The 24,629-nt window shown below is 36.4% G+C and overlaps 1 protein-coding gene across 8 annotated transcripts in view; it reads left to right on the plus strand.

Annotated features, from left to right (window-relative positions):
- OXR1 (oxidation resistance 1) overlaps positions 1–24,629 on the plus strand; it is a 459,041-nt gene that overhangs the window by 429,523 nt on the left and 4,889 nt on the right. For 5 of the 8 annotated variants that reach the window (XM_082858879.1, XM_082858883.1, XM_082858880.1 and 2 more), the window contains 4 exons: positions 11,638–11,718; positions 13,659–13,784; positions 14,567–14,719; positions 23,682–23,777. In XM_082858879.1, coding sequence (XP_082715005.1) covers positions 11,638–11,718; positions 13,659–13,784; positions 14,567–14,719; positions 23,682–23,777 — 456 coding nt within the window. The remainder of the gene's footprint in view (positions 1–11,637; positions 11,719–13,658; positions 13,785–14,566; positions 14,720–23,681; positions 23,778–24,629) is intronic. The other 3 variants (XM_082858881.1, XM_082858882.1, XM_082858886.1) reach the window with 1 other exon arrangement.

A 24,629-nucleotide genomic window follows, 5' to 3' on the forward strand; every position in this document is an offset into this window, starting at 1 on the left:
AGAGCCTTGTCAGGTAAAGTATTCTCAGTTGTAGGTTTTTCCCTTTCATCATTTAAAATATATTGTGCTACTTCCTTCTATCCTGCAGTGTTTCTACTAAAAATTCAGCTCATAGTCTTATGGGAGTTCCTTGTATATAAGTTGTTGCTTTTACCTTGCTGCCTTTAATATTCTCTTTATTTAAAATTTTTGCCATTTTAATTACAGTATGTCTTGCTGTGGTCCTCTTTGGGTTGATCATGTTTGGAACTCTGTGTGTCCTAGAACTGGATGTCTGTTTCCTTTCCTAGGTTAGGGAAGTCTTCAGTGATTATGTCTTCAGGTATTTTCTCTGCCCCTTTCTCTCTTCTTCTGTGACTCCTAGAATGCGAACGTTAGCACACTTGATGTTGTCCTAGAGGTCACTTAGTGTCCTCATTTCTTTTTATCCTTTCTCTTTTTTTCTGTTCCACTTCTGTGATTTCCACTACTCTGTCTTCCAGCTCGCTTATCCATTCCTCTGTATCATTTAGTCGAATGTCGATTCCTTCTAGTGTATTTTTCATTTTACTTTCTGGATTCTTCACCTCTGTTTGGTTGTTCTTTTATATTTTCTAACTCTTTGTTAAACACTTAAGATTTCTCACTCTGTTAATCTGTTTTTCTCCTGAGTTCCTTGATCATATCATGATCATTCCCTTGGTCTCAGGTCTAGTGCCTGTGTACTGGTTGGTGGGCCCTCTGGTAGGCTGGGCAAATGTACAGGGGAGGCTGTGGGCTCAGGGGTTCTTAAGGCAGCCTGTCTGCTGTTGGGTGGCATTGCGTCCCTGCTCAGTTAGTTGCTTGGCCTGAGGCACCTGGTACTGGTGCCTGTAGGTTGGTGGGCAGGGCTGGGTTCAGGTGCTAATAAGGTAATGGGAAGATTCCAAATGGTACTTGCCAGCATCAATGTCCCCATGGTAGAACAAGCTCCCAAAGATGGCTTCTGCCAGTGTATGTGTCCCCAAGGTAAGCTCCTTTTGCCTCCTGCCTCTCCAGGAGACTCTCCAAGATCAACAGGCAGGTCTAACTGAGGCTCCTTTCAAATTACTGCTTCTGTCCCCAGTCCCAGAGTGTGTACGCCCTCTTAAGAGTGAAGTCTCTATTTCCTACAACCCTCTGGCTCTTCCAAAAGGAAGCCCCACTTGCCTTCAAAGTCAAACATTCTGGGGGCTTGTCTTTCCAGCACAGGACCCCTGGGTTTGGGAGCCTAATGTGTGGCTCAGACTCCTTGGGGAGAACTTCTGCAATAATTATTCTTCTGTTTCTGGTTCACCTACCAGGGGTATGGTCTTGACTGTACCATGACTCCACCCCTGCTGCCCATCTTCATTATATCTATAGTTGTAAAAGATCTTTTCTGATCGGTTCTGGTCTGTTTGACTGATAGTTGTTGTGTAAATAGTTGTAATTTTGTTGTGCTCATGTACTCAGGGTCTTTCTGCTCAGCCATCTTGCTATGTTTTCTTTATTTTTAAAGGCTGTTTTAGAGTTTATTCTGATAAATAACCTAAACTTTAATCTCTAATCATTTACTTGAAGCTGTTTATATATTTGATATACCCATATACTATATCCTGCCTTTTTAATGTCTGTCAATAAATTGTAATTCATGTGAAGGTTATAAGCTCATTTTATAAGGGTATAAGTTTAATCAGATTAAAGTCACAAAATATTAAATCACATCATTTTTTTCTATCAGTACTTCACTGAATTTTCTCATCTTTTCCTTTTTGTTGTTGTTTTCAGGCTGTAATATATGACAAGATGAATTTTTTTTTGTATTTTAGGTCTTTATATTTGAAAACACATGACATGATGAATTACTTACATCTGTATAGAAATTAGCTCACAGGTAGAATTTTAAGAAGAACAAATTTAAATGTTAAACTCTTTCCAGGGACCTCAGCTAATGATTATAATACTGATTAAAATATTAATAATTACTTATACTAACACTATACACTTACCATGAGTTTTTTACTTAATCCTCAACCTGTGAAATATTGCTGCTTTCACCTTCATTTCACAAAACAGAGGCATATAACAGCCATACTCTGACCAATAAAGGTCAGAGCTGTGGTTTGAATCCAGGCATTCTATTCTGGCTGTAAGCTGTGCCCTTAAATTCTTTGCTCTACGTGCTCTCAAAATCTTCAGACTATAACTGGGAGAAGGGGATTAACATTTATTTTGTACATTTGCTGTATCATTTTCTACTTTATATATATCTTACACATACTATTATTTATTCCTCATAAAGTGCCTAAGATATGATTATTATTTCCATTTGAAAGACCAGAAATTGAGAGATTAAGTACGGTTGCTCAAGTTCACACAACTAATATAATCAGACTTCCTTATCCACCAGTTCTGCATTCGATGGTTCTGCGTTCGCAGATTCAACCAACCACAGATTAACAATATTTGGAAAAACAATCCCAGGAAGTTCCAAAAAGCAAAACTTGAAGTTGCCACAATGCTGACAACTATTTACATAGCATTTACATTGTATTAGGTATTATAAGTAATATATAGATGATTTAAGGAGAGGATATGCATAGATTATATGCAAAAACTGTGCTGTTTTCTATAAGGGACCTGAGCATCCATGGGTTTTGGTTTCTGTGAAGGTTTCTGGAAGCAATCCCTCAGGCATATGTAGGAACGACTATTAAACAGAATCAGAATTAAGACAGAGTTCTACAGCTAAACCTACTATACTATGTTGCCTACCTATAGTAGATATTCATGGGAAGTTTTTTAACTAGTGTTTATGCCTTATTGTATAAAACATCTTACTAATTATGTCACAACATAATTGAAAAAAGGACATATACACATATATTCAGTGTAGAATATTTTTTATTTATTTGACTTAGTAGTTGAAAAGCATATTTATTACATATGTAAGTTGTGAGACATAATGATAAAATGAGTATTTGTCATCACACTCACTCATTCACTACCCAACTTAAGAACTAAAACATTACCAGTGAAAGTGCATCATCCTATGTGTTCTTTCTCTATCTCATCTCATGTCAACTCCAAATTGGTAACTACCTCCCTGAATTTTGTGTTTGCCTGGTTTTTTTCCCTGTTTTTCTTTAATTAATAGATTTTATTTTTTAGAGATTTTAGATTTACAGAAAAATTGAATGGGAAGTACAGAGAGCTCCCATATACCCCTTTCTCTCCAAACACAGTACCCCTGTTATTTACATCTTGTATTAATGTGGTACATGTTATAATTTATGAGCTAATACATATTATTATCACCCAAAGTCTGTAGTTTACATTAGGGTCCATTCTTTGTGTTACACTTTCTATGGAATGACATGTATCTGCCATTACAGGATGATACAGTGTAGTCTCACTGCCTTCAAAATGCCCTGTGCTCCATCTGTTCATCCCTCCTTCCCTCCACCTGAGAACCACTGATGTTTTTAATCTTTCTATAGTTTTGCCTTTTCCAGAGTATCATCTAGTTGGAATCGTATCATATGTAGCTTTTTCATATTGGCTTCTTTCAGTTAGTAAAATGCATTTAAGGTTCCTCCCTGTCTTTTCATGGCTTGATAGTTCATTTCTTTTTAGTGCTGACATTTAATATTCCATTTTCTCAGTGTACCACAGTTTATCTATTCACCTATAGAAGAACATTTTGGTTACTTCCAAGTTTTGACACTAATACTAAATGAAAGGTTTTTATAAACATTCATGTGCAGATTTTATGTGGACCTAAGTTTTCAGCTCATTTAGGTAAATACCAAGGAGTGTGACTGCTGGATTGTATAATAAGAGTATGTTTAGTTTTGTAACAGAAACTGCCAAACTGTTTTCCAAAGTGACTGTACCATTTTGTGCTCTACCAGCAATGAATGAGAGTTCCTGCTGCTCTGCATCCTCACCAGCATTTAATATTGTCAGTGCTTTCATTCTAAATAGGTGCGTAGTGGTATCCCATTGTTATTTTAATTTGCATTTTTCTGATGACATATGACATAGAGCATCTTTTCATATTCTTACATGTCCAGATCTTTAGTTCATGTTTTGTTTGTTCTCTTGTTGTTTTTTAAGAGTTCTTTGTATATTTTGGATAACATATTTATCAGCAATGTATTTTGCAAAGATTTTCTCCCAGTCTGTGGATTATTTTTTTATTCTCTTGACAGTGTCTGTTACAGAGCAGACGTTTTTAATTATAATGAAATCCAACTTACTAGTTTTTTTTTATGGATCATGCTTTTGGTGTTCTATCTAAAAATGCATCTTCAAACCCATGTTCACCTAGATTTTTTTCTGTATTATCTTCTAGTTGTTTTATACTTTTGCATTTTACATTTAGGTTGATGATCCATTTTGAGTTAATTTTTGTGAAAAGTATAAGGACTTTGTCTAGATTAACTTTTTTGTGTGTGGTTGTCCAGTTGTTCCACCACTATTTGGTAGAAGACCATCCATTCTTCATTGCATTATCTTTGCTTCTTTGTCAAAAATCAATTGACTGTACTTGTGTGAGTCTGTGTGTAGGTGCTCTCTTCCATTCCACTGATCTGTTTGTTCTTTTGCCAGTATCACAATCTTGATTACTTTATAGTGAGTCTTGAAGTTGAATAGTGTCAGTCATTCAGTTTTGTTCTTTTCCTTCATTACTGTGTTGGCATTGGGATCTTTCTACATAAACTTTAAATAATCAGTTTGCCTATATCCACAAAGTAACTTGGTGGGATTTTTATTGGAATCATGTTGAGTCTATAGACCAAGTTGGGAAAAACTGATATCTTGACAGTATTGTCTTCCTATCCATATATATGAACATGGAATATCTCTTCATTTATTTAAATCTTCTTTGATTTCTTTCTTCAAAATTTTGTACTTCATGTATTTCATTTTTTTCTGTACCTAATATAAGTAGTATGGTTTTACATTTCAGATTCCAATTACTCATTGCTGATACACAGAAAAGCAGTTGACTTTTGTATATAACCTTACATCCTGCAAGCCTACTATGATTGCTTATTAACTCCAGTAGTTTTTGGATGATTCTTTAGAATTTTCTTTATAAACAATTATATCATCTGCTAAGAGTTTTATTCCATCCTTTCCAATCTGTATACCTTTTATTTCCTTTTCTTGTTTTACTGCATTAGCTAGGTCTTCCAGTACAGTGTTGAATAGGAGTGGGAAAGTATTTCATTTTTCACCATTATGTATGATGTTAGTTGTAGGATTTTTTCGTTAGATGTTCTTTATCAAGTTGCAGGAGTTACCCTCTATTTCTAGGTTGCCGGGAGTTTTTATAATGAATGTTAGATTTTGACTAATGCTTTTTCTGCATCTATTTATGTGTAATGGATTATATCAGTTGATTTTCAAATGTTGAAATACCTTGCATATCCCTTGCATACCTGGAATTAAATCCCACTTGGTCACTGTATAGATATCTTTTTTATACATTGTTGGATTCAATTTGGTAATATTTTGTTGAGGTTTTTTTGCATGTATGTTCATGAGAGATATTGGTCTGTAGTTTGTCTTTCTTACAATGTCTTTGTTTATTTTTTATTAGGGTAGTGCTGGCCTCATAGAATGAATTGGGAAGTATTTTCTCTGCTTCTGTTTTTCTCGAAGAGATTGTAGAGATTTAGTATAATTTCTTCCTTAAATGTTTAATTGAATTCACTAGTGAATCTATCTGGATTCACTGAAGATGCTCCAGAGCTAGAGATCATACCACTTTGGGTTTCTTTGTAAGTACAGAATCAGCTGCCGTGGTGTATGCATTTTTGCTTTGCAAAAGTCAATATAATTATATTGGCCAGAATGAAAATCTGTTCAGTTTTTCCTTTTTTCTATGATCATGTCTGTCATAGTGCTCAGCAATTTTGCATAGCTTTTCATAGAGTTACCTTGATGTTTACTGGTAGCTAATTCATTTTACTTGGCTAGAACTGGGCCTGGTACTTTCTGTTTTGCAAGGCTATTAATTACTAATTCAATTTATTTAGTAGATATAGGGCTGTTCAGATGATTTGTTTCTTCTGTGTGAGTTTAGTGGTTTGTGTCTTTCAAGGAATTGGTCCATTTCATCTAGGTTTTCAAATTTGTAGGTATAGAGTTGTTTATAATATTCCTTTATTTTCCTTTATTATCAATAATGATGGCCTGTCTTCATTTATGATATAATTTATTTGTGTGTTCTTTTTCTTACTTTAGTTAGCCTGGCTAGAGGTTTATCAATTTTATTGATCTTTCCAAAGAACTGGTTTTTGGTTTTGTTGAGTTTTCTCTATTGATTTTCTGTTTTCTGTTTCACTGATTTCTACTCTGACTTTTTTCTATTATTTCTTTTCTTTGACTTCAGACTTAATTAACTCTTCTTTTTCTAGTTTCCTAAAATGGAAGCTGAGATTATTGATTTTAGATCTTTCTCTTTTCTTTTTTTTTTTTTTTTTTTTTTTTTGCTGTACGTGGGCCTCTCACTGTCGTGGCCTCTCCCGTTGCGGAGCACAGGCTCCAGACGCACAGGCTCGGCGGCCATGGCTCACGGGCCCAGCCGCTCCGCGGCATGTGGGATCTTCCCAGACTGGGGTACGAACCCGTGTCCCCTGCATCGGCAGGCGGACTCTCAACCACTGCGCCACCAGGGAAGCCCCTCTCTTTTCTTACATGTGCATTCAGTGCTATAAATTTTCCTCTTAATTCCTGCTTTCACTGTATCCCAAAATTTTGGTAAGTTATATTTTTATTTAGTTCAGAATATTTTAAATTTCTCCCAAGACTTTAATGATTATGTGTTAATTAGCAGTGTGTTGTTCTAAAGTAATTTGGGATTTTCGCACAATTTCTCTGTTACTGATTTCTAGTTTAATTTCATTGTGGTCTGAGAGCATACTTTATGATTTATATTTGTTAAGGTATGTTTAATGTTCCAGAATGTGTTCTGTCTGAGTGAATGTTCCATGTGAGCTTGAGAAGAGTATGTATTCAGCTGTTGTTGGATGGAGTATTCTATACATGTCAATTAGATCCAACTAATTGAGAATACTGTTCAGTTCAGCTATGTCCTTACTGATTTTCTGTCAGATTTGCAAATTACTGATAGAGGAGTTTTGAAGTCTCCAACTATAATAGTGAATTAATATATCTCAAGATTATGTAATGAGTGTTCTTTTCCCCTGATATGCTGTGGGGAAAACAAGATTATTCCCTTTTTGTGAGAGTCACTTCTTACGTTTATTGTTCTATGAGGCTAGTATAATATACACATATTGTAATTGAATGGTTTTGAGTAGTTAACAGGTTTTTTTTTTTTTTTGACTAAAAGAACAGTGAATATATCTGCCTTCTTATGAAATTCTATGTGAGTCATCTGCAGATATACTTAACGGGATGTAATTTTAAATATAAAAGATTTCTTCAAATCAAAACTTCAGTAATGTGTTCTGCTTTTTTTTCATTCTGGATTTAATCCTTTTTTTCCCTCTTAATTCTACTTTCTAGTTACCTAATTTATGATTCTCTATTTGCTCCTTTTATATTTTATTTAAGTCACAGAAGTGTATTTTGAAAACAGTAGTTTTAATTTAAGGCAAAAAGGAGTAAAGTTTTAACATAATTCAGGTCTTATTTTGTGATAAGACTTTGTCATATATTATGAAATATAGAACAGAATGTTACATAAGTTCAGGATGCTGTTGTATGCCCTTTTTTGTTAGCTACAACAGCTCAACTTTAATTTCCTCCTTTTTAAAAATATTTTTGGATTCCAAAGTAAATATAAATGGCATTGTTAAGTAACATTTTTCTTTCTACATCTTCCTTTACTAAGGAATAAAAGTAAGGCATAAGTGAGAAATAAAAATTGTACATTCACAGATATCTTTTTTAGTCTGCAAGTCACTTGGGGGAAAGGTTTTTGGCTTGTTTATGGTGTAATTTCAGGAGGAAATACTGGAATGTCCTGGAAGGAGGACTGTTAGACCAATGTTAGACTGAAGCTCTTTTCTTTCTAGGACAGCATGTTCTTATTCATGGGATTTGCAGCAACTATACATTTCCTCTATATTCAGCTTCTGTTCTGCTTGTTGTTCTTATTAGTCTCTTTGTAATAGAGATGGGTAGATTTATTTCTGCCTTCACATTTGTAATTTGTTGAAAATAAATGCTCTCTTTGTGAGAGTCCTTTGTGAAAAACTGAAGAGACTAGAGAGTAGCACTTAATTCTGCAGAGGGTAGTTCATAGTACTTAGTTTCTGCAGATGGGATTTAGCAGTATAGGCAAACTACTTTGCTCCTCAGGAAATGACTTTTTAGCCAGACAGTGAATACAGTTTTAGCTAGAAGGTCTTGATTTCCTCAACTGTGTACCTTTAATAATTGGGAGTGTGATACAGGACATTTTGTAGCAATCTGCCATTTTCCACTTAGGTTTAATCTTTTGGGTAAAGTAATACATTCTGTACATGGAGTATGATTTACCAAGGGGTTAAAAATTAATTTGAGACTAATTCCAGATCCACCATATATACTAGGAATCTATATCTCTTTATTCATTTATTTTGAGAGGAAGAAGTATATTTCTCTAGTTGAGGCAGGAGATAGATGGGCCCCAGGCTGAGCAGCTGGAGTTTATCCCCTGTGGACAGATTCTCCAAGATGAATACAATAGCAGGAGGAAGGAGAAGCTAAGACCTGCCCAGATGAAAGATAAAGGGACCACATATTTCTGGTTCTCAGAGTCAAGGAGACCTTTCCCACTACACATGCGCAGAAAGGCTCCACAGAGGTCAAAAAGGGAGGGGGCGTCACCCCATAGTAAGTGATGTCAACCTACCCATAGGCCTCTTCTCTAGAATTCCATCTTGGCTAAGAGATGCACATGCACACGTGGGAGGACCCTGAGATAAACCAATTACAGACCCAGAACCAGGCAAAGCAAGATAATTGGCCAAAGGGAACCCAGAAGAAATGTCCCATACAAGTGAGGCAAACTACTACGCGCACACAACTCTCGACTCTGAGTCTGCCCACGTGAGTCTGTTCATACGTACCCTTTTTCCTCCTAATAAATGCTTTACTTTTTTCACTACTTTTCATCTCTGGGAATTCATTTCTACAAAGCCGACGAGCCAGGGACCTTGTCGCTGGCCACTGTCCCTGGTGGTCTAGTGGCTAGGATTCAGCGCTCTCACTGCCGAGGCCTGACTTAAGTCTCTGGCCGGGGAACCGAAATCCTGCTTGAAGCTGCTGCAGGCTGAGGCCACCCCAAGATCATAGTCATTTGATTTCAAATCCTTTTTCTTTATTAGTTCACCTACTCTTTTGACAATATTGTATATTATCATTCATCACAGCATGAGTAAATATTTAAAGGTAAGGAAGTGGTGAGTTTATAAGTTCCAGAAAGGAATACAGTTCAAAAAAAAAAAAAAAATGAATGAGGAAAGGAGATTTGTGACATTAAAGAAATTATGACTACCAGATGTTATAAGCTTATACTTATGATGCCAGTTTATGGTTCCCTCACTGATGATTCCTACTCTAAGTGATGTTGATACAATTAGATTATAACTGATCCGTTTTGTGAGCAAATTCAATTTTACCTTCATCCAGGAACTGTGTTTTATATGGTAAAAGGAAGAGCTTTCAGTGTAAGATCAGTGTTGAGTAGAGGCATAGAAAGAATGCAGAGGAACAGTTAAGTCATATGATTTGAAAATTCTTGTCTAGGAAACTCTCGGTTAGACTGAATGCCATAGGAAGAAGGAAGAAAGGTATAACTGGTCATTAAATATTTTGTAGAGATTTCTTTTGCTGGTCTTAGAAAAGCAAGCTGTGATTTTTATTTTTTTACTTTTAGTACCTAATTTTTCTTTCATCTTTATTGAAAATTCTGTTCTTAATTGAAAAACCTTTAATATTTTTAAATTAAACTTTCAAAATAGACAATATATATAAAATAGTTGAGTTCTTAAAACTGAAATACTTTAATATCAAAAATAAAAACCAAAAATAAATATGGAGACTCTTCAACATTATCCTTTAGTCCTTAGGGTAATTGATGGAAAATTAAGTAAAAGTAGTGTTAACCCCTGTTTAGTCTGTGGTGGGCACTATACTCAATCCTTTATGTGCATTTCATTTCTTCATTTTATTTACACAAAAACCCTATTTAGTATGTACTATTATTATTTCCACTGTTTTATGGAGAAATAGATAAGAAAGGGGGAAAACCTAGGTCCATCTGATTCCCCAGAGCTTGAAATCATAACTACTTTGGGTTTCTTTGTAAGTAGAGAGTCAGCTATCATATTGCAAGCATTCTTGCTTTTCAAAAGTCAATCTAATAATAATGGCCAGAATGGAAAATCTGTTCAGTTTCTTTTCCTTTTTTCTATTCTCATGTCTTTCATTGCTTTCAACAACTTTACAGCTCTTCATAGAAGTAGCTAATGCGTTTTAGTTGACTGGAACAAGAACCTTTTAAAACCTAGGTTAGTTTAAAAATCTAAACCTTTTATGGGTCAGTTGGTTTAACTGCATTTTGTGGCCAGAACCTCTACACATAATTGATTGATCACAAGAGGAATTTGTCATAGGTCAGGAGAATTCAACACACATTTATAGCACCACCAGAGTTCACTATATTATGCTTACTGTTTTGGGAATTATGTCATGATCTGAAAAAGCTGTAGCTGTTGTGTCAGTCTGAGGAAACTTGTCTGTTTTCGTGGGCTTTTTATAATAATATTTATCTGTCAGACATGGCTTTCAAATTCAGCACCGTGCAAGAGACTGGTCTAGACAATTACAGAAGATATAGAATTTCCCTTAGAAATTTAGAATGTAGGAAGGTCATTACATTTTAGTCACAAATAACTGCTACAGTACCAACTACAAAGAATTACTGTAGAGGAAAGGCAAAAACTTTCAGTTCAGGATCATTTAGAAAGACTAAGTGGACATGCCTGAGAATGCTATTAGATATGCTTTTAAAAATCTAATTTTCTATTTCTGGAGCTTATTTTTCTTACTGTCTTAGGTTTTAAAATGTACTTCATATCTTTTTCTTGCTCCCCCACTTCTCTGTTCTGATACAGATCATATAGCACGGGTACGTTTGTTACCTTTGCCTAGAAGAAATTTTTCCAGCATTGCCATTAGGATGTAACCTTTGAGTTAAAACTGATTTGAAGGGGAGAGTTGAAACTACCATTTTCTTTGTAAACTGCAAGACAGTTAGATTTTAGATGTTATCTTTGATATTAGCAAAGCATGTTATGTTTTATATAGTGTTTCTTTTATAAAGGACTGTAATTCTATTTATTCAGTCAAATTCTGTCTATATGAACCTTAAGTTGTGTACTAGTAGTTATAAATAAACGTTAAGTTGTGTACTAGTAGTTAGTTGGATGTAGTAGTTATAAGTTAAATTCATTCATGTGTATGTCACCGTAGTTTAATATATAAATCTCTTGGATTTTCAGCATGGAGTGGGGAAAGAAATCCTGATTACAGTTCTCTTTCCCATTTAAATTTCTCCAATTTTTGTTTTGTTTTGGCTGTTTTTCTCAACTGTCAGTGGAATTATTGTCTTCCTGTCTCCATATTCAGGTAGTGTCAGTGGCTGAGTATCACCGCAGGATCGATGCTCTAAATACTGAAGAACTGCGCACACTCTGCAGACGTCTCCAGGTGCCCCCTTCAGTAGTTTAAACCCCTCCAGAGATTGAATATTCCCTGTTTTCAGTGTCTTTTGTCAGGGCAAATCTCTTTTTTGAAGGATTCGTTTTGACTGCAGCACTAAAATACGCCATCAGAAAATTCCTTTTGTATTAAAGAGTACAGTATTGCCTTGAAGAGCTGTAGGACTATCTTTTCTGGCATCTTTTCATTTGAAAAATGTTCAGAGGAATTTTCTGTTATTTTAGAACTGTTCTCAGTACTGTATTTCTTAGATTGATGAGGAGTTTTCATTTTACATTGGAAGAATGTCTTGGGTTTGAGGTAGAATCTTTACTAAATGGAATCCGAAAGATGTACTATGGGAAAATGTTTTAAAATTTAACGGATAGCAAGGTTCTCTTCTTTAAGGCTATTTCAGTTGTATCAACCCTACATCAAATATCATAATGAGATGAATTGTTTTTCTCCTTAGGTTTTCCTGGTTGGTATTAGAAATACTTTGGAATAGTATAGATTAGGCACTACAACTAGATAAATTGTTTAAAATTCTGTGAAATAATCTTTGTGATTTTTCAGGAATAAGAACTATATATTTGACCTCATTTTTCAGCTTTGTGTATTATTGTGTGTTTTCCTCTTCTTAATGAGATATGCTTTCATGGCTTTGCTAGAACTCCTGAATTTTTTTCTTTTCTTTTAATGCTTCTCATGCTGCCTTGGATATTTTTTAACCTTTCACATCATCAAAATAAGGGTAAAACATGATGATGATGTGAAAGAATTATTATAGTTTTCATCAAAAAACAATACAGTTCTAGAACATGTATTGGTTGAAAATATGTGTTGTTTAGGTTTGGTAAGAAATCTGTTAAAGGAACAAAATTTAGCAAGATTCCATTCCTGCGTGGAATCACAGTCGTCGAGAATTGCTGCATTTTAGTTATCTGCTGCAATAGAATTCTGTTTTCCAATTTAAAAGTTTCATTTCATATATTTTATTTTCTAATATTACTGCATTTTATATATTAAAATAAAATTAATATGAAAAAGTGCCAACAGAATAAATTGTACAGGAATTTAAGTTAATCAACGTTTCTGTCACTTTAAGAATATCACTGTTGTTTCATATATTTTATTTTCTAATATTATTCCATTTTACATATGAAAATAAAATTAATAGGAAAAAGTACCAACAGAATAAATTGTATAAGAATTTGTTTTGATTTAATCAACATTTTTATCATTTTAAGAATATCAGTGAGATCATTTCCATCAAGAAAAGCATACATACTTTTTAGTGCATCAAATTGTTCTAATTTAAAAATAGGTTTGTGAAAAAGTTAACTTTTAAATGTATTGTTTGGTTCAGCTAGATAAAAAAATTGCATGTTTAGAAAGTAAAAATTAAAAAGGCATTTCTAAAACTAATGGTAACCTTTTCAGTGAAGCAGATAAATTCACATACACATGCACACCAATGAAACATTATCCTTTTTTTTTGTACTATTTTTTAAATTAAAATTTTGGCACCCAGGAAGTTTTCTTAATTACTTTTGGCAAATTTTATGTTAACCATGAAAAAATATTCTCACATATTTTAAATAGCACAGGTAAAAAGCAAGCTAGCTGGCTCATTTTTTGCCCTTGAACAGAAAAATTAAAGTTTCCATGCAACTTAACCTCTTTTTACCAGAAATGTGGAGTTTATCATTCAATACCTGTCCTTCCTCATGTAGTAGATGAGAAAAATGTCTGCCTACAAAAAACTTTTTCTGCATTGGACATGCCATTGTTATTAGATGGAGCATCTTTTGCCTATTCTAAAATCCTAAATTAAAGCTTTAGCCACCTTTTTTAAGGTATAAGGTTTTATTTCTCTCAAAAGGCTAAAATTTTTGAAGGTTGGTTGCCGTTCTGTATTAATATGTTGCTGCTGTTTACTTCTTTAGATTACTACAAGGGAAGATATAAATTCAAAGCAGGTTACTCCAGTGAAAGCAGACCTGGAATCTGAATCTTTTCGACCAAACCTAAGTGATCCCAGTGAACTCTTACTGCCAGATCAAATTGAAAAGGTATGACATACCCATCTATGTGCCTTTCTGAGTATGTGCCATGAGAATAAAATACCCTATTTTCAGTTGTTTTGAAAACTGAAGAAGCAGGGCTGCTGTTCCTAGTCTTAGTCTTCAATGCAGAGAAAGTAAACAAAATATAGCAGCTAGCTGTAATAGAAGATATTAGGAGGTTTGGGTAAGCAGACATTAAAATAAATAACAGTAGCAATTTAGGTGAGACAATATAATGGCCAGTATTTAATTTCTTATTGTGTGCCAGTTACTTGCTTTATATGGGCAATCTAATGTAGTTGTTGCAGCCCCTGTAGGAGTTGGATGCTCTTATTGTCACATTTTGTAAGTGAAGAAACGTGGGTGCAGAGAGGTTACATGAATGTTCAAAGCCATACAGTTATAACATATTGAAGCTTGATTTCTAATTCTGATAGTCTGCCTCTGGATTTGAGAGGTTATTAATAATCAAGCTAACAGTTCATCAAATATTTTTGTTAATTTGATACAGAGGATGCAAACAATAAGTAATCCATGTTTCTTGACTCTATTCTAATCTGTATATTGTTTGGTATGACTGTTTCTTTTCCTAATGAACAATTAATATTTCATACTGAGAAATGTACAGTTATTCTTCAAGCATCTCAGTATCTTTGACAATGATATTTTCTACTGTTATTTTTGTAGGCTGCATTTTATAAAGTACTATTAAATTCCAACTGGATTAGTATCGTACAGATTAACAATAAGCAACTATTGAGTATGTGTTAACAATTTATTTTTCAAAGCTTACCAAGCATCTTCCACCAAGAACAATTGGCTATCCATGGACTCTTGTTTATGGTACTGGGAAGCATGGTACAAGCTTGAAGACCCTTTATCGAACAATGACAGGTTTAGACACTCCAGTGCTGATGGTGATTAAAGACAGTGATGGGCAGGTATGAAAAATAACAACCTTACCTTTTAAGAGATGGTAGTAACAGTAATGTTAGCATATTCTTTTGATAAAAATTTTCATTAGTACATTTTATTAAGTTTAACTGGTAATTATTGAGTGCTTTTGATATGCAAGGCAATGCTGAGTCCTACAGAGGTATAGATATGAGCATGAATAATTAAACAGTTCCTGCCTTCAAAGGAATTACAGTCTGGTAGAAAAGAATACTAAAGTATGTGAGTATCTCTAAAGCCAAGCAAAATATGCCTAGTATAGTTAGAATCTGTAAAAAGTAAAAGGGGTGTTTAGATTGTTCATTCCTATCTGAGGGAGATAAGAATGAGGTTCCAGGAAGTAGTGGAAATTGACAGTCTTGAAATGTGGGTAAATTTTAGAAAGTTAAAGATAATTGTGAGAGATAGCTTCTAGATGGCAGAGGAGTAAGACGTGGAGATCACCTTCCTCCCCACAAATACATCAAAAATACATCTACATGAGGAACAGCTCCTACAGAACACCTACTGAATTCTGGCAGAAGACCTCAGACTTCCCAAAAGGCAAGAAACTCGCCAGGTACCTGAGTAGGGCAAAAGAAAAAAAAAACATAGACAAAAGAATAGGGACGGGACCTGCACCTCTGGGAGGGAGCTGTGAAGGAGGAAAAGTTTCCACACACTAGGAAGCCCCTTCACTGGCGGAGACGGCAGGTGGGTGGGGGAAGCTTCAGAGACACAGAGGAGAGCACAGCAACAGGGGTGCGGAGGGCACAGCGGAGAGATTCCCGCACAGAGCATTGCTGCCAACCAGCACTCATCAGCCTGAGAGGCTTGTCTGCTCACCGGCCAGGGCGGGTGGGGGCTGGGAGCTGAGGCTCTGGCTTCAGAGGTCAGACCCCAGGGAGAGGACTGGGGTTCGCTGCGTGAACACAGCCTGAAGGGGACTAGTGCGCCACAGCTAGCTGGAGGGGAGTCTGGGAAGAAGTCTGGACCTGCCTAAGAGGCAAGAGACCTTGTTTCGGGGTGCACAAGGAGAGGGGATTCAGAACACCGCCTAAACGAGCTCCAGAGATGGGTGCGAGATGCAGCTATCAGCGCGGACCACAGAGACAGGTATGAAATGCTGAGGCTGCTGCTGCAGCCACCAAGAAGCCTGTGTGCAAGCACAGGTCACTATCCACACCTCCCCTCCCGAGAGCCTGTGCAGCCCACCACTACCAGGGTCCCGTGATCCAGGGACAACTTCCCCAGGAGAGCGCACAGTGCACCTCAGGCTGTTGCATCATGCTGGCCTCTGCCGCCGCAGGCTCGCCCCACATTCCGTACCCTACCCTCCCCCCTGGCCTGAGTGAGCCAGAGCCCCCTAATCAGCTGCTACTTTAACCCCGTCCTGTCTGGGTGGGGAACAGATGCCCTCAGGTGACCTACACACAGAGGCAGAGCCATATCCAAAGCTGAACCCCAGGAGCTGTGCGAACAAAGAAGAGAAAGGGAAATCTCTCCATGCAGCCTCAGGAGCAGTGGATTAAATCTCCACAATCAAATTGATATACCCTGCATTGTGGAATACCTGAATAAGCAATGAATTGTCCCAAAATTGATGAGGTGGACTTTGGGAGCAACTGTAGATTTGGGGTTTGATTTCTGCATCTAATTTGTTTCTGGTTTTATGTTTACCTTAGTTTAGTATTTAGAGCTTATTATCATTGGTAGATTTGTTTATTGATTTGGTGCTCTCTTCCTTTTTTCTTCTTTTATATATATATATTCTTTCTTCCTTTTCTCCTTTCGTGAGTGTGTATTTATATGCTTCTTTGTGTTATTTTGTCTGTATAGCTTTGATTTTACCATTTGACCTAGGGGTCTGTCTTTTTTCGCTTTGTTTTGGTTTTTTTTAGTATAGTTTTTAGCACTTGTTATCATTGGTGGATTTCTTTTTTGATTTGGTTGCTCTCTTCTTTCTTTCTTTCTTTTTTTTTAATTACTCTTATTTTTTATTTTTAATAATATTTTTTATTTTAATAACTTTAATTTATTTTTCTTTCTGTCTTTCTCTCTTTCTTTCTTTCTTTCTCTTTCTTTCTTTCTTTTTTTTCTCCCTTTTCTTCTGAGCCATGTGGCTAACAGGGTCTTGGTGCTCCAGCCAAGTGTCAGGCCTGAGCCTCTGAGGTTAGAGAGCTGAGTTCAGGACATTGGTCCACCAGAGGCCTCCCAGCCCCACGTAATATCAGATGGTGAAAGGTCTCCCAGAGATCTCCATCTCAATGTGAAGACCCAGCTCCACTCAATGACCACCAGGCTACAGTGCTGGACACCCTATGCCAAACAACTAGCAAGACAGGAACACAACCCCACCCATTAGCAGAGAGGCTGCCTAAAATAACAAGTTCACAGACACCCCAAAACACACCACCTGATGCAGTCCTGCCCACCAGAAAGACAAGATGCAGCCTCATCCACAAGAACACAGGCATTAGTCCCCTTCACCAGGAAGCCTGCAAAACCCACTGAACCAACCTTAGCCACTGGGGACAGACACCAAAAATAACGGGAACTATGAACCTGCAGGCTGCAGAAAGGAGACCCCAAACACAGTAAGTTAAGTAAAATGAGAAGACAGAGAAATATACAGCAGATGAAGCAGCAAGGTAAAACCCCACCAGACCAAAGAAATAAAGAGGAAATAGGCAGTCCACCTGGAAAGGAATTCCGAGTAATGATAGTAAAGATGATCCAAAATCTTGGAAATAGAATGGAGAAAATACAAGAAACGTTTAACAAGGACCCAGAAGAACTAAAGAGCAAACAAACAATGATAAACAAAACAGTAAATGGAATTAAAAATTCTCTAGAAGGAATCAATAGCAGAATAACTGAGGCAGAAGAACGGAGAAGTGACCAGGAAGGTAAAACAGAGGAAATAACTACTGCAGAGCAGAATAAAGAAAAAAGAATTAAAAGAATTGAGGACAGTCTCAGAGACTTTTGAGACAATATTAAATGCACCAACTTTTGAATTATAGGGGTCCCAGAGAAGAAGAGGAAAAAAAAGGGGCTGAGAAGATACTTAAAGAGATCATACTTGAAAACTTCCCTAATATAGGAAAGGAAATAGTCAAGTCCAGAAGCGCAGAGAGTCCCATACAGGATAAAACCAAGGAGAAGCACAACAAGACACATATTAATCAAACTATCAAAAATTAACTACAAAGAAAAATATTGAAAGCAGCAAGGGAAAAGCAACAAATAACATACAAGGGAATCCCCATAAGGTTAACAGCTGATCTTTCAGCAGAAAGTCTGCAAGCCAGAAGGGAGTGGCAGGACATATTTAAAGTGATGAAAGGGAAAAACCTACAACCAAGATTACTCTACCCAGCAAGGACCTCATTCAGATTCGATGGAGAAATTAAAACCTTTACAGACAAGCAAAAGCTAAGAGAATTCAGCACCACCAAACCAGCTTTACAACAAATGCTAAAGGAACTTCTTTAGGCAGGAAAAACAAGAGAAGGAAAACACCTACAATAACAGACCCAAAACAATTAAGGAAATGGTAATAGGAACATACATATCGATAGCTACCTTAAATGTAAATGGATTAAATGCTTCAACCAAAAGACATAGATTGGCTGAATGGATACAAAAACAAGACCCGTATATATGCTGTCTACAAGAGACCCACTTCAACCTAGGGACACATACAGACTGAAAGTGAGGGGATGGAAAAAGATATTCCATGCAAATGAAAATCAAAAGAAAGCTGGAGTAGCAATTCTCATATCAGACAAAATAGACTTTAAAACAAAGACTATGACAAGAGACAAAGAAGGACACTACATAATGATCAAGGGATCAATCCAAGAAGCAGATATAACAATTATAAATATTTATGCACCCAACATAGGAGCACCTCAATACATAAGGCAAATGCTAACAGCCATAAAAGGGGTGATTGACAGTAACACAGTCATAGCAAGGGACTTTAACACCCCACTTTCACCAATGGACACATCATCCAAAATGGAAATAAATAAGGAAGCACAAGCTTTAAATGATACATTAAACAAGATGGACTTAATTGATATTTATAGGACATTCGATCCAAAAACATCACAATACACTTTCTTCTCAAGTGCTCATGGACATTCTCTAAGATAGATCATATGTTGGGTCACAAATCAAGCCTTGGTAAATTTAAGAAAATTGAAATCGTATCAAGTATCTTTTCTGACCACAACACTATGAGACTAGATATCAGTTACAGGAAAAACATCTGTGAGAAATACAAACACATGGAGGCTGAAGAGTACCCTCTTAAATAACCAAGAGATTACTGAAGAACTCAAAGAGGAAATCAGAAAATACCTAGAAACAAATGACAATAAAAACACGACGACCCAAAACCTATGGGATGCAGCAAAAGCAGTTCTAAGAGGGAAGTTTATAGCAATACAGTCCTACCTCAGAAACAAGAAACATCTCAAATAAACAACCTAACCTTACAGCTGAAGCAATTAGAGAAAGAAGAACAAAAAAAAAAAAAACCAAATTTAGCAGAAGGAAATAAATCATAAACATCAGAACAGAGATAAGTGAAAAAGACATAAAGGAAACAATAGCTAAGATCAATAAAACTAAAAGCTGGTTCTTTGAGAAGATAAAAAAAATTGATAAACCACTAGCCAGACTCATCAAGAAAAAAAGGGAGAAGACTCAATCGAATTAGAAATGAAAAAGGAGAAGTAACAACTGACACTGCAGAAATACAGAGAATCATGAGAGATTATTACAAGCAACTCTGTGCCAATAAAACGGACAACCTGGAAGAAATGGACATATTCTTAGAAAAGCACAACCTCCTAAGATTGAACCAGGAAGAAATAGAAAATATAAACAGACCAATCACAAGCACTGAAATTGAGAATGTGATTAAAAATCTTCCAACAAACAAAAGCCCAGGGCCAGGTGGCTTCACAGGCAAATTCTATCAACATTTAGAGAAGAGCTAACACCTATCCTTCTCAAACGCTTCCAAAATATAGCAGAGGGAGGAACACTCCCAAACTCATTCTACGAGGCCACCATCACCCTGATACCAAAAACCAGACAAAGATGTCACAAAAAAAGAAAACTACAGACCAATATCACTGATGAACATTGATGCAAAAATCCTCAACAGAATACTAGGAAACAGAATCCAACAGCACATTAAAAGGATTATACACCATGATCAAGTGGGGTTTATCCCAGGAATACAAGGATTCTTCAGTATATGCAAATCAATCAATGTGATAAACCATATTAACACATTGAAGGAGAAAAACCATATGATCATCTCAATCGATGCAGAGAAAGCTTTTGACAAAATTCAACACCCATTTATGATAAAAACCCTGCAGAAAGTAGGCATAGAGGGAACTTTCCTCAACATAATAAAGGCCATACATGACAAACCTACAGCTAGCATTGTTCTCAATGGTGAAAAACTGAAACCATTTCCACTAAGATCAGGAACAAGACTCTCACCACTGTTATTCAGCATAGTTTTGAAAGTTTTAGCCACAGCAATCAGAGAAGAAAAAGAAGTGAAAGGAATCCAAATCGGAAGAGAAGAAATAAAGCTGTCACTGTTTGCAGATGACATGACACTATACATAGAGAATCCTGAAGATGCTACCAGAAAACTACTAGAGCTAATCAATGAATTTGGTAAAGTAGCAGGATGCAAAATTAATGCACAGAAATCTCTTGCGTTCCTATACACTAATGATGAAAAATCTGAAAGAGAAATTAAGAAAACACTCCCATTTACCATTGCAACAAAAAGAATAAAATACCTAGGAATAAACCTACCTAAAGAGATAAAAGACCTGTATGCAGAACACTGTAAGACGCTGATGAGAGAAATTAAAGATGATACCAACAGATGGAGAGATATACTGTGTTCTTGGATTGGAAGAATCAACATTGTGAAAATGACTGTACTACCCAAAGCAATCTACAGATCTATTGCAATCCCTATCAAACTACCAATGGCATTTTTCACAGAACTAGAACTAAAAATTCCACAATTTGTATGGAAACACAAAACACACAAAACACCCTTAATAGCCAAAGCAATCTTTTTTTTTTTTTTTTTTTTATTGTGGTACGCGGGCCTCTCACTGTTGTGGCCTCTCCCGTTGCGGAGCACAGGCTCCGGACGCACAGGCTCAGCAGCCATGGCTCACGGGCCTAGCTGCTCCACGGCATGTGGGATCTTCCCGGACCGGGGCACGAACCCGTGTCCCCTGCATCGGCAGGCAGACTCTCAACCACTGCGCCACCAGGGAAGCCCCCAAAGCAATCATGAGAAAGAAAAACAGAGCTGGAGGAATCAGACTCCCTGACTTCAGACTATACTACAAAGCTGCAGTAATCAAGACAGTATGGTAGTGGTAGAAAAACAGAAATATAGATCAGTGGAACAGGATAGAAAGCCCAGAGATAAACCCACACACACATGGCCACCTTATCTTTGATAAAGGAGGCAACAATATACAATGGAGAAAAGACAGCCTCTTCAATAAGTGGTGCTGGGGAAACTGGACAGCTACATGTAAAAGTATGAAATTAGAACACTTCCTAACACCATACAGAAAAATAAATTCAAACTGGATTACAGACCTAAATGTAAGGCCATACAGTACAAAACTCTTAGAGGAAAACATAGGCAGAACACTCTATGACATAAATCACAGCAAGATCCTTTTTGACCCACCTCCTAGAGAAATGGAAATAAAAACACAAATAAATGAGACCTATTGAAACTTAAAAGCTTTTGCACAGCAAAGGAAACCATAAGATGAAAAGACAGCCCTCAGAATGGGAGAAAATATTTGCAAACGAAGCAACTGACAAAGGCTTAGTCTCCAAAATATACAGGCAGCTCATGTAGCTCAATATCAAAAAACAAACAACCCAATCCAAAAATGAGCAGAAGACCTAAACAGACATTTCTCCACAGAAGATATACTGATTGCCAACAAACACATGAAAGGTTGCTCAACATCGCTAATCATTAGAGAAATGCAAAGCAAATCTGCAGTGAGGTATCATCTCATACCGGTCAGAATGGCCATCATCAAAAAATCTACAGACAATAATTGCTGGAGAGGGTGTGGAGAAAAGGGAACCCTCTTGCACTGTTGGTGGGAATGTAAATTGATACAGCCACTATGGAGAACCACATGGAGGTTCCTTAAAAAAACTAAACATAGAGATACCATACAACCCAGCAATCCCACTACTGGGCATATACCCTGAGAAAACCATAACTCAAGAGACAGGTACCACAATGTTCATTGCAGCTCTGTTTACAATAGCCAGGGCTTGGAAGCAACCTGAGTGTCCATTGACAGATGAATGGATAAAGAAGATGTGGCACATATATACAATGGAATATTACTCAGCCATAAAAAGAAACAAAATTGTGTTATTTGTAGTGAGGTGGAGGGACGTAGAGACTGTCGTACAGAGTGAACTAAATCAGAAAGAGAAAAACAAATGCCATATGCTAACACATATATACGGAATGTAAAAAAAAAAAAGAAGAAAAAATGGTTCTGAAGAACCTAGTGGCAGGACAGGAATAAAGATGCACATGTAGAGAATGGACTTGAGGACACGGGGAGGGGGAAGGGTAGGCTGGGATGAAGTGAGAGAGTGGCATGGACATATATACACTACCAAATGTAAAATAGCTAGCTAGTGGGAAGCAGCCACATAGCACAGGGAGATCAGCTCGGTGCTTTGTGACCACCTAGAGGTGTGGGATACGGAGGGTGGGAGGGAGGGAGATGCAAGAGAGAGGAGATACGGGGATATATGTATATGTATAGCTGATTCAATTTGTTATACAGCAGAAACTAACACACCATTGTAAGGCAATTATACTCCAATAAAGATGTTTTTTAAAAAAATAGCTAAAAATAAATAAATAAAATTTATAAAATAAATAAAGATAATTGTGTGAGGATGAGACCAAGAACAAAGTCCCAGATAAGGAAGAGACAGTTTGGTTATTCCTGAAACAGCAAGTTCATAAATGGGCAAAACACATCTTTGTTATTGTCAGACCTAGTAGCTTCATTTTGGGAGGTGGAGGTGGTGGTACAGAGTTTCTGGGGTGCTGGTAATGTCCTGTTTCTAGGTCTGCATGAAGGTTGAATGGAACTTTGCTTTGTGATGATTCCAAATTGATCTGTATGATTGTATTATATATATATGTACATACACACCTTACAATAGGAAAAGTCTATTTTAAAAATTGAGTCTGGAAGTAGAATGTCAGGAGAGATAGTGACTGTAGAGATCATCGAACTCTACTTTGCCATTTCGTGATCTGGAACCTTAGACCCACAACATTGAAATGACTTGTCCAGTCCTCTTGTTCATTTATTCATCCTTTTTTTAGGGAATCTACTGTGTGTCGTGTACTGTGTAAAAGCAAGGCATTACAGGACCAAACAATTCAGACTGAAGTTCTGTCCTCATGGAATTTACTGTCTAATGAAGAGGAAACTGGCATACCTTTTTAGTAGTAGAATGTTTACCCATACTGAGGGGTTTTTGCTGTCGTAAGTGCTACGGTACCACAACAGCATGTTGTCCTCACTGTGTGTACATTGTCATGCTGAAATGTGGCTACCACTTTTTTAGATTATCTTTTTGTTATAATAGACATGTTTTTAGATTTCAAAACTAGGAAAAATCTGGTTTTTTCCCACTGAGAAACTGATATGCTTTGTACCTGACAAAAATATGAATTGTGTGACAACTGGTCATGTTTCACTTCTTAAGTACAAGTAGACAAAACTATGCTAGATTAAACTTTTTGCATTTTACTTAAACATATATAACGGGACAGTGCTTACCGAAACAAATTAATAGTCATGTCATTGAACGTGCCTTTTTTATCCTTAGGTTTTTGGTGCATTGGCGTCTGAGCCATTTAAAGTAAGTGATGGCTTTTATGGTACTGGAGAGACCTTTGTTTTTACATTCTGTCCACAATTTGAGGTAAGAACACTTATTCCAGTTATATTCAGTTTGTGAAGAGGTGTCATCTTGAATAGAACATTCACTTTGGAGTCCTGCATACTTGCATTTGACTCTCAATCTCTGCCTTTTACTAAATGATAACCAAGCACTTTTTTGACCATTGTGAGCTTCAACTTTCCTGTGGTTAGAATGGGGATCATAAAATGTAACAAGGTTGTTTAAAAATTAAATGAGAATCATATATGTGTAACACTTGGTGTGGTACCAGAAAGACATCATGGGCTCAGTAAGGAGTATACATCATTATTACTGTTTTGTTTATTAATTATCTTTGTAAAATTTCTAGAAACTTTTAATGACTAAGTTTAATGATGTCAGTCTTGAAAATTTTAAAAACAAATTATTTGGGGTTAAATCAACAGTGATTACCTGATTTCATTTTCTTTATTGTGACTTGACTAAAATTAGATACATTCTAATGCCAATGAGATCTGAAATTTAATACATGCATTTTAGTGAATGTGTAACTGTTTAAAGCATTGAGTGCAATCTCAGAGTCTCTGGTACAGTCAGGTTCAGCATGTCAGACAGTACCTAAGAGATGAAATTATAACCTTGAAAATAGGGATCAACACAGTTGTTTTTTTAAAAAATTGTCTTCAGGAACAGTTTCTATAATGAACAAAATAGGATTTGATAACATAATAGGAATGAACTCTCTTAACAAATTTGGGTTTAAGTGGCTCACCAGATTAACTAGTGCTTTCCATTCCTTCCATAAAACATATCAACTGATGCCTACAGCTACCTGGAAGCTTGTAGTTGTTACAGATTTTTGAAGTTTCAGTTATACTTGTTTCCAGTCCTTTT

The sequence above is a fragment of the Leucopleurus acutus genome (genome assembly GCF_964270905.1).
Source record: "Leucopleurus acutus genome assembly, chromosome: 17".
NCBI lineage: Eukaryota > Metazoa > Chordata > Mammalia > Artiodactyla > Delphinidae > Leucopleurus > Leucopleurus acutus.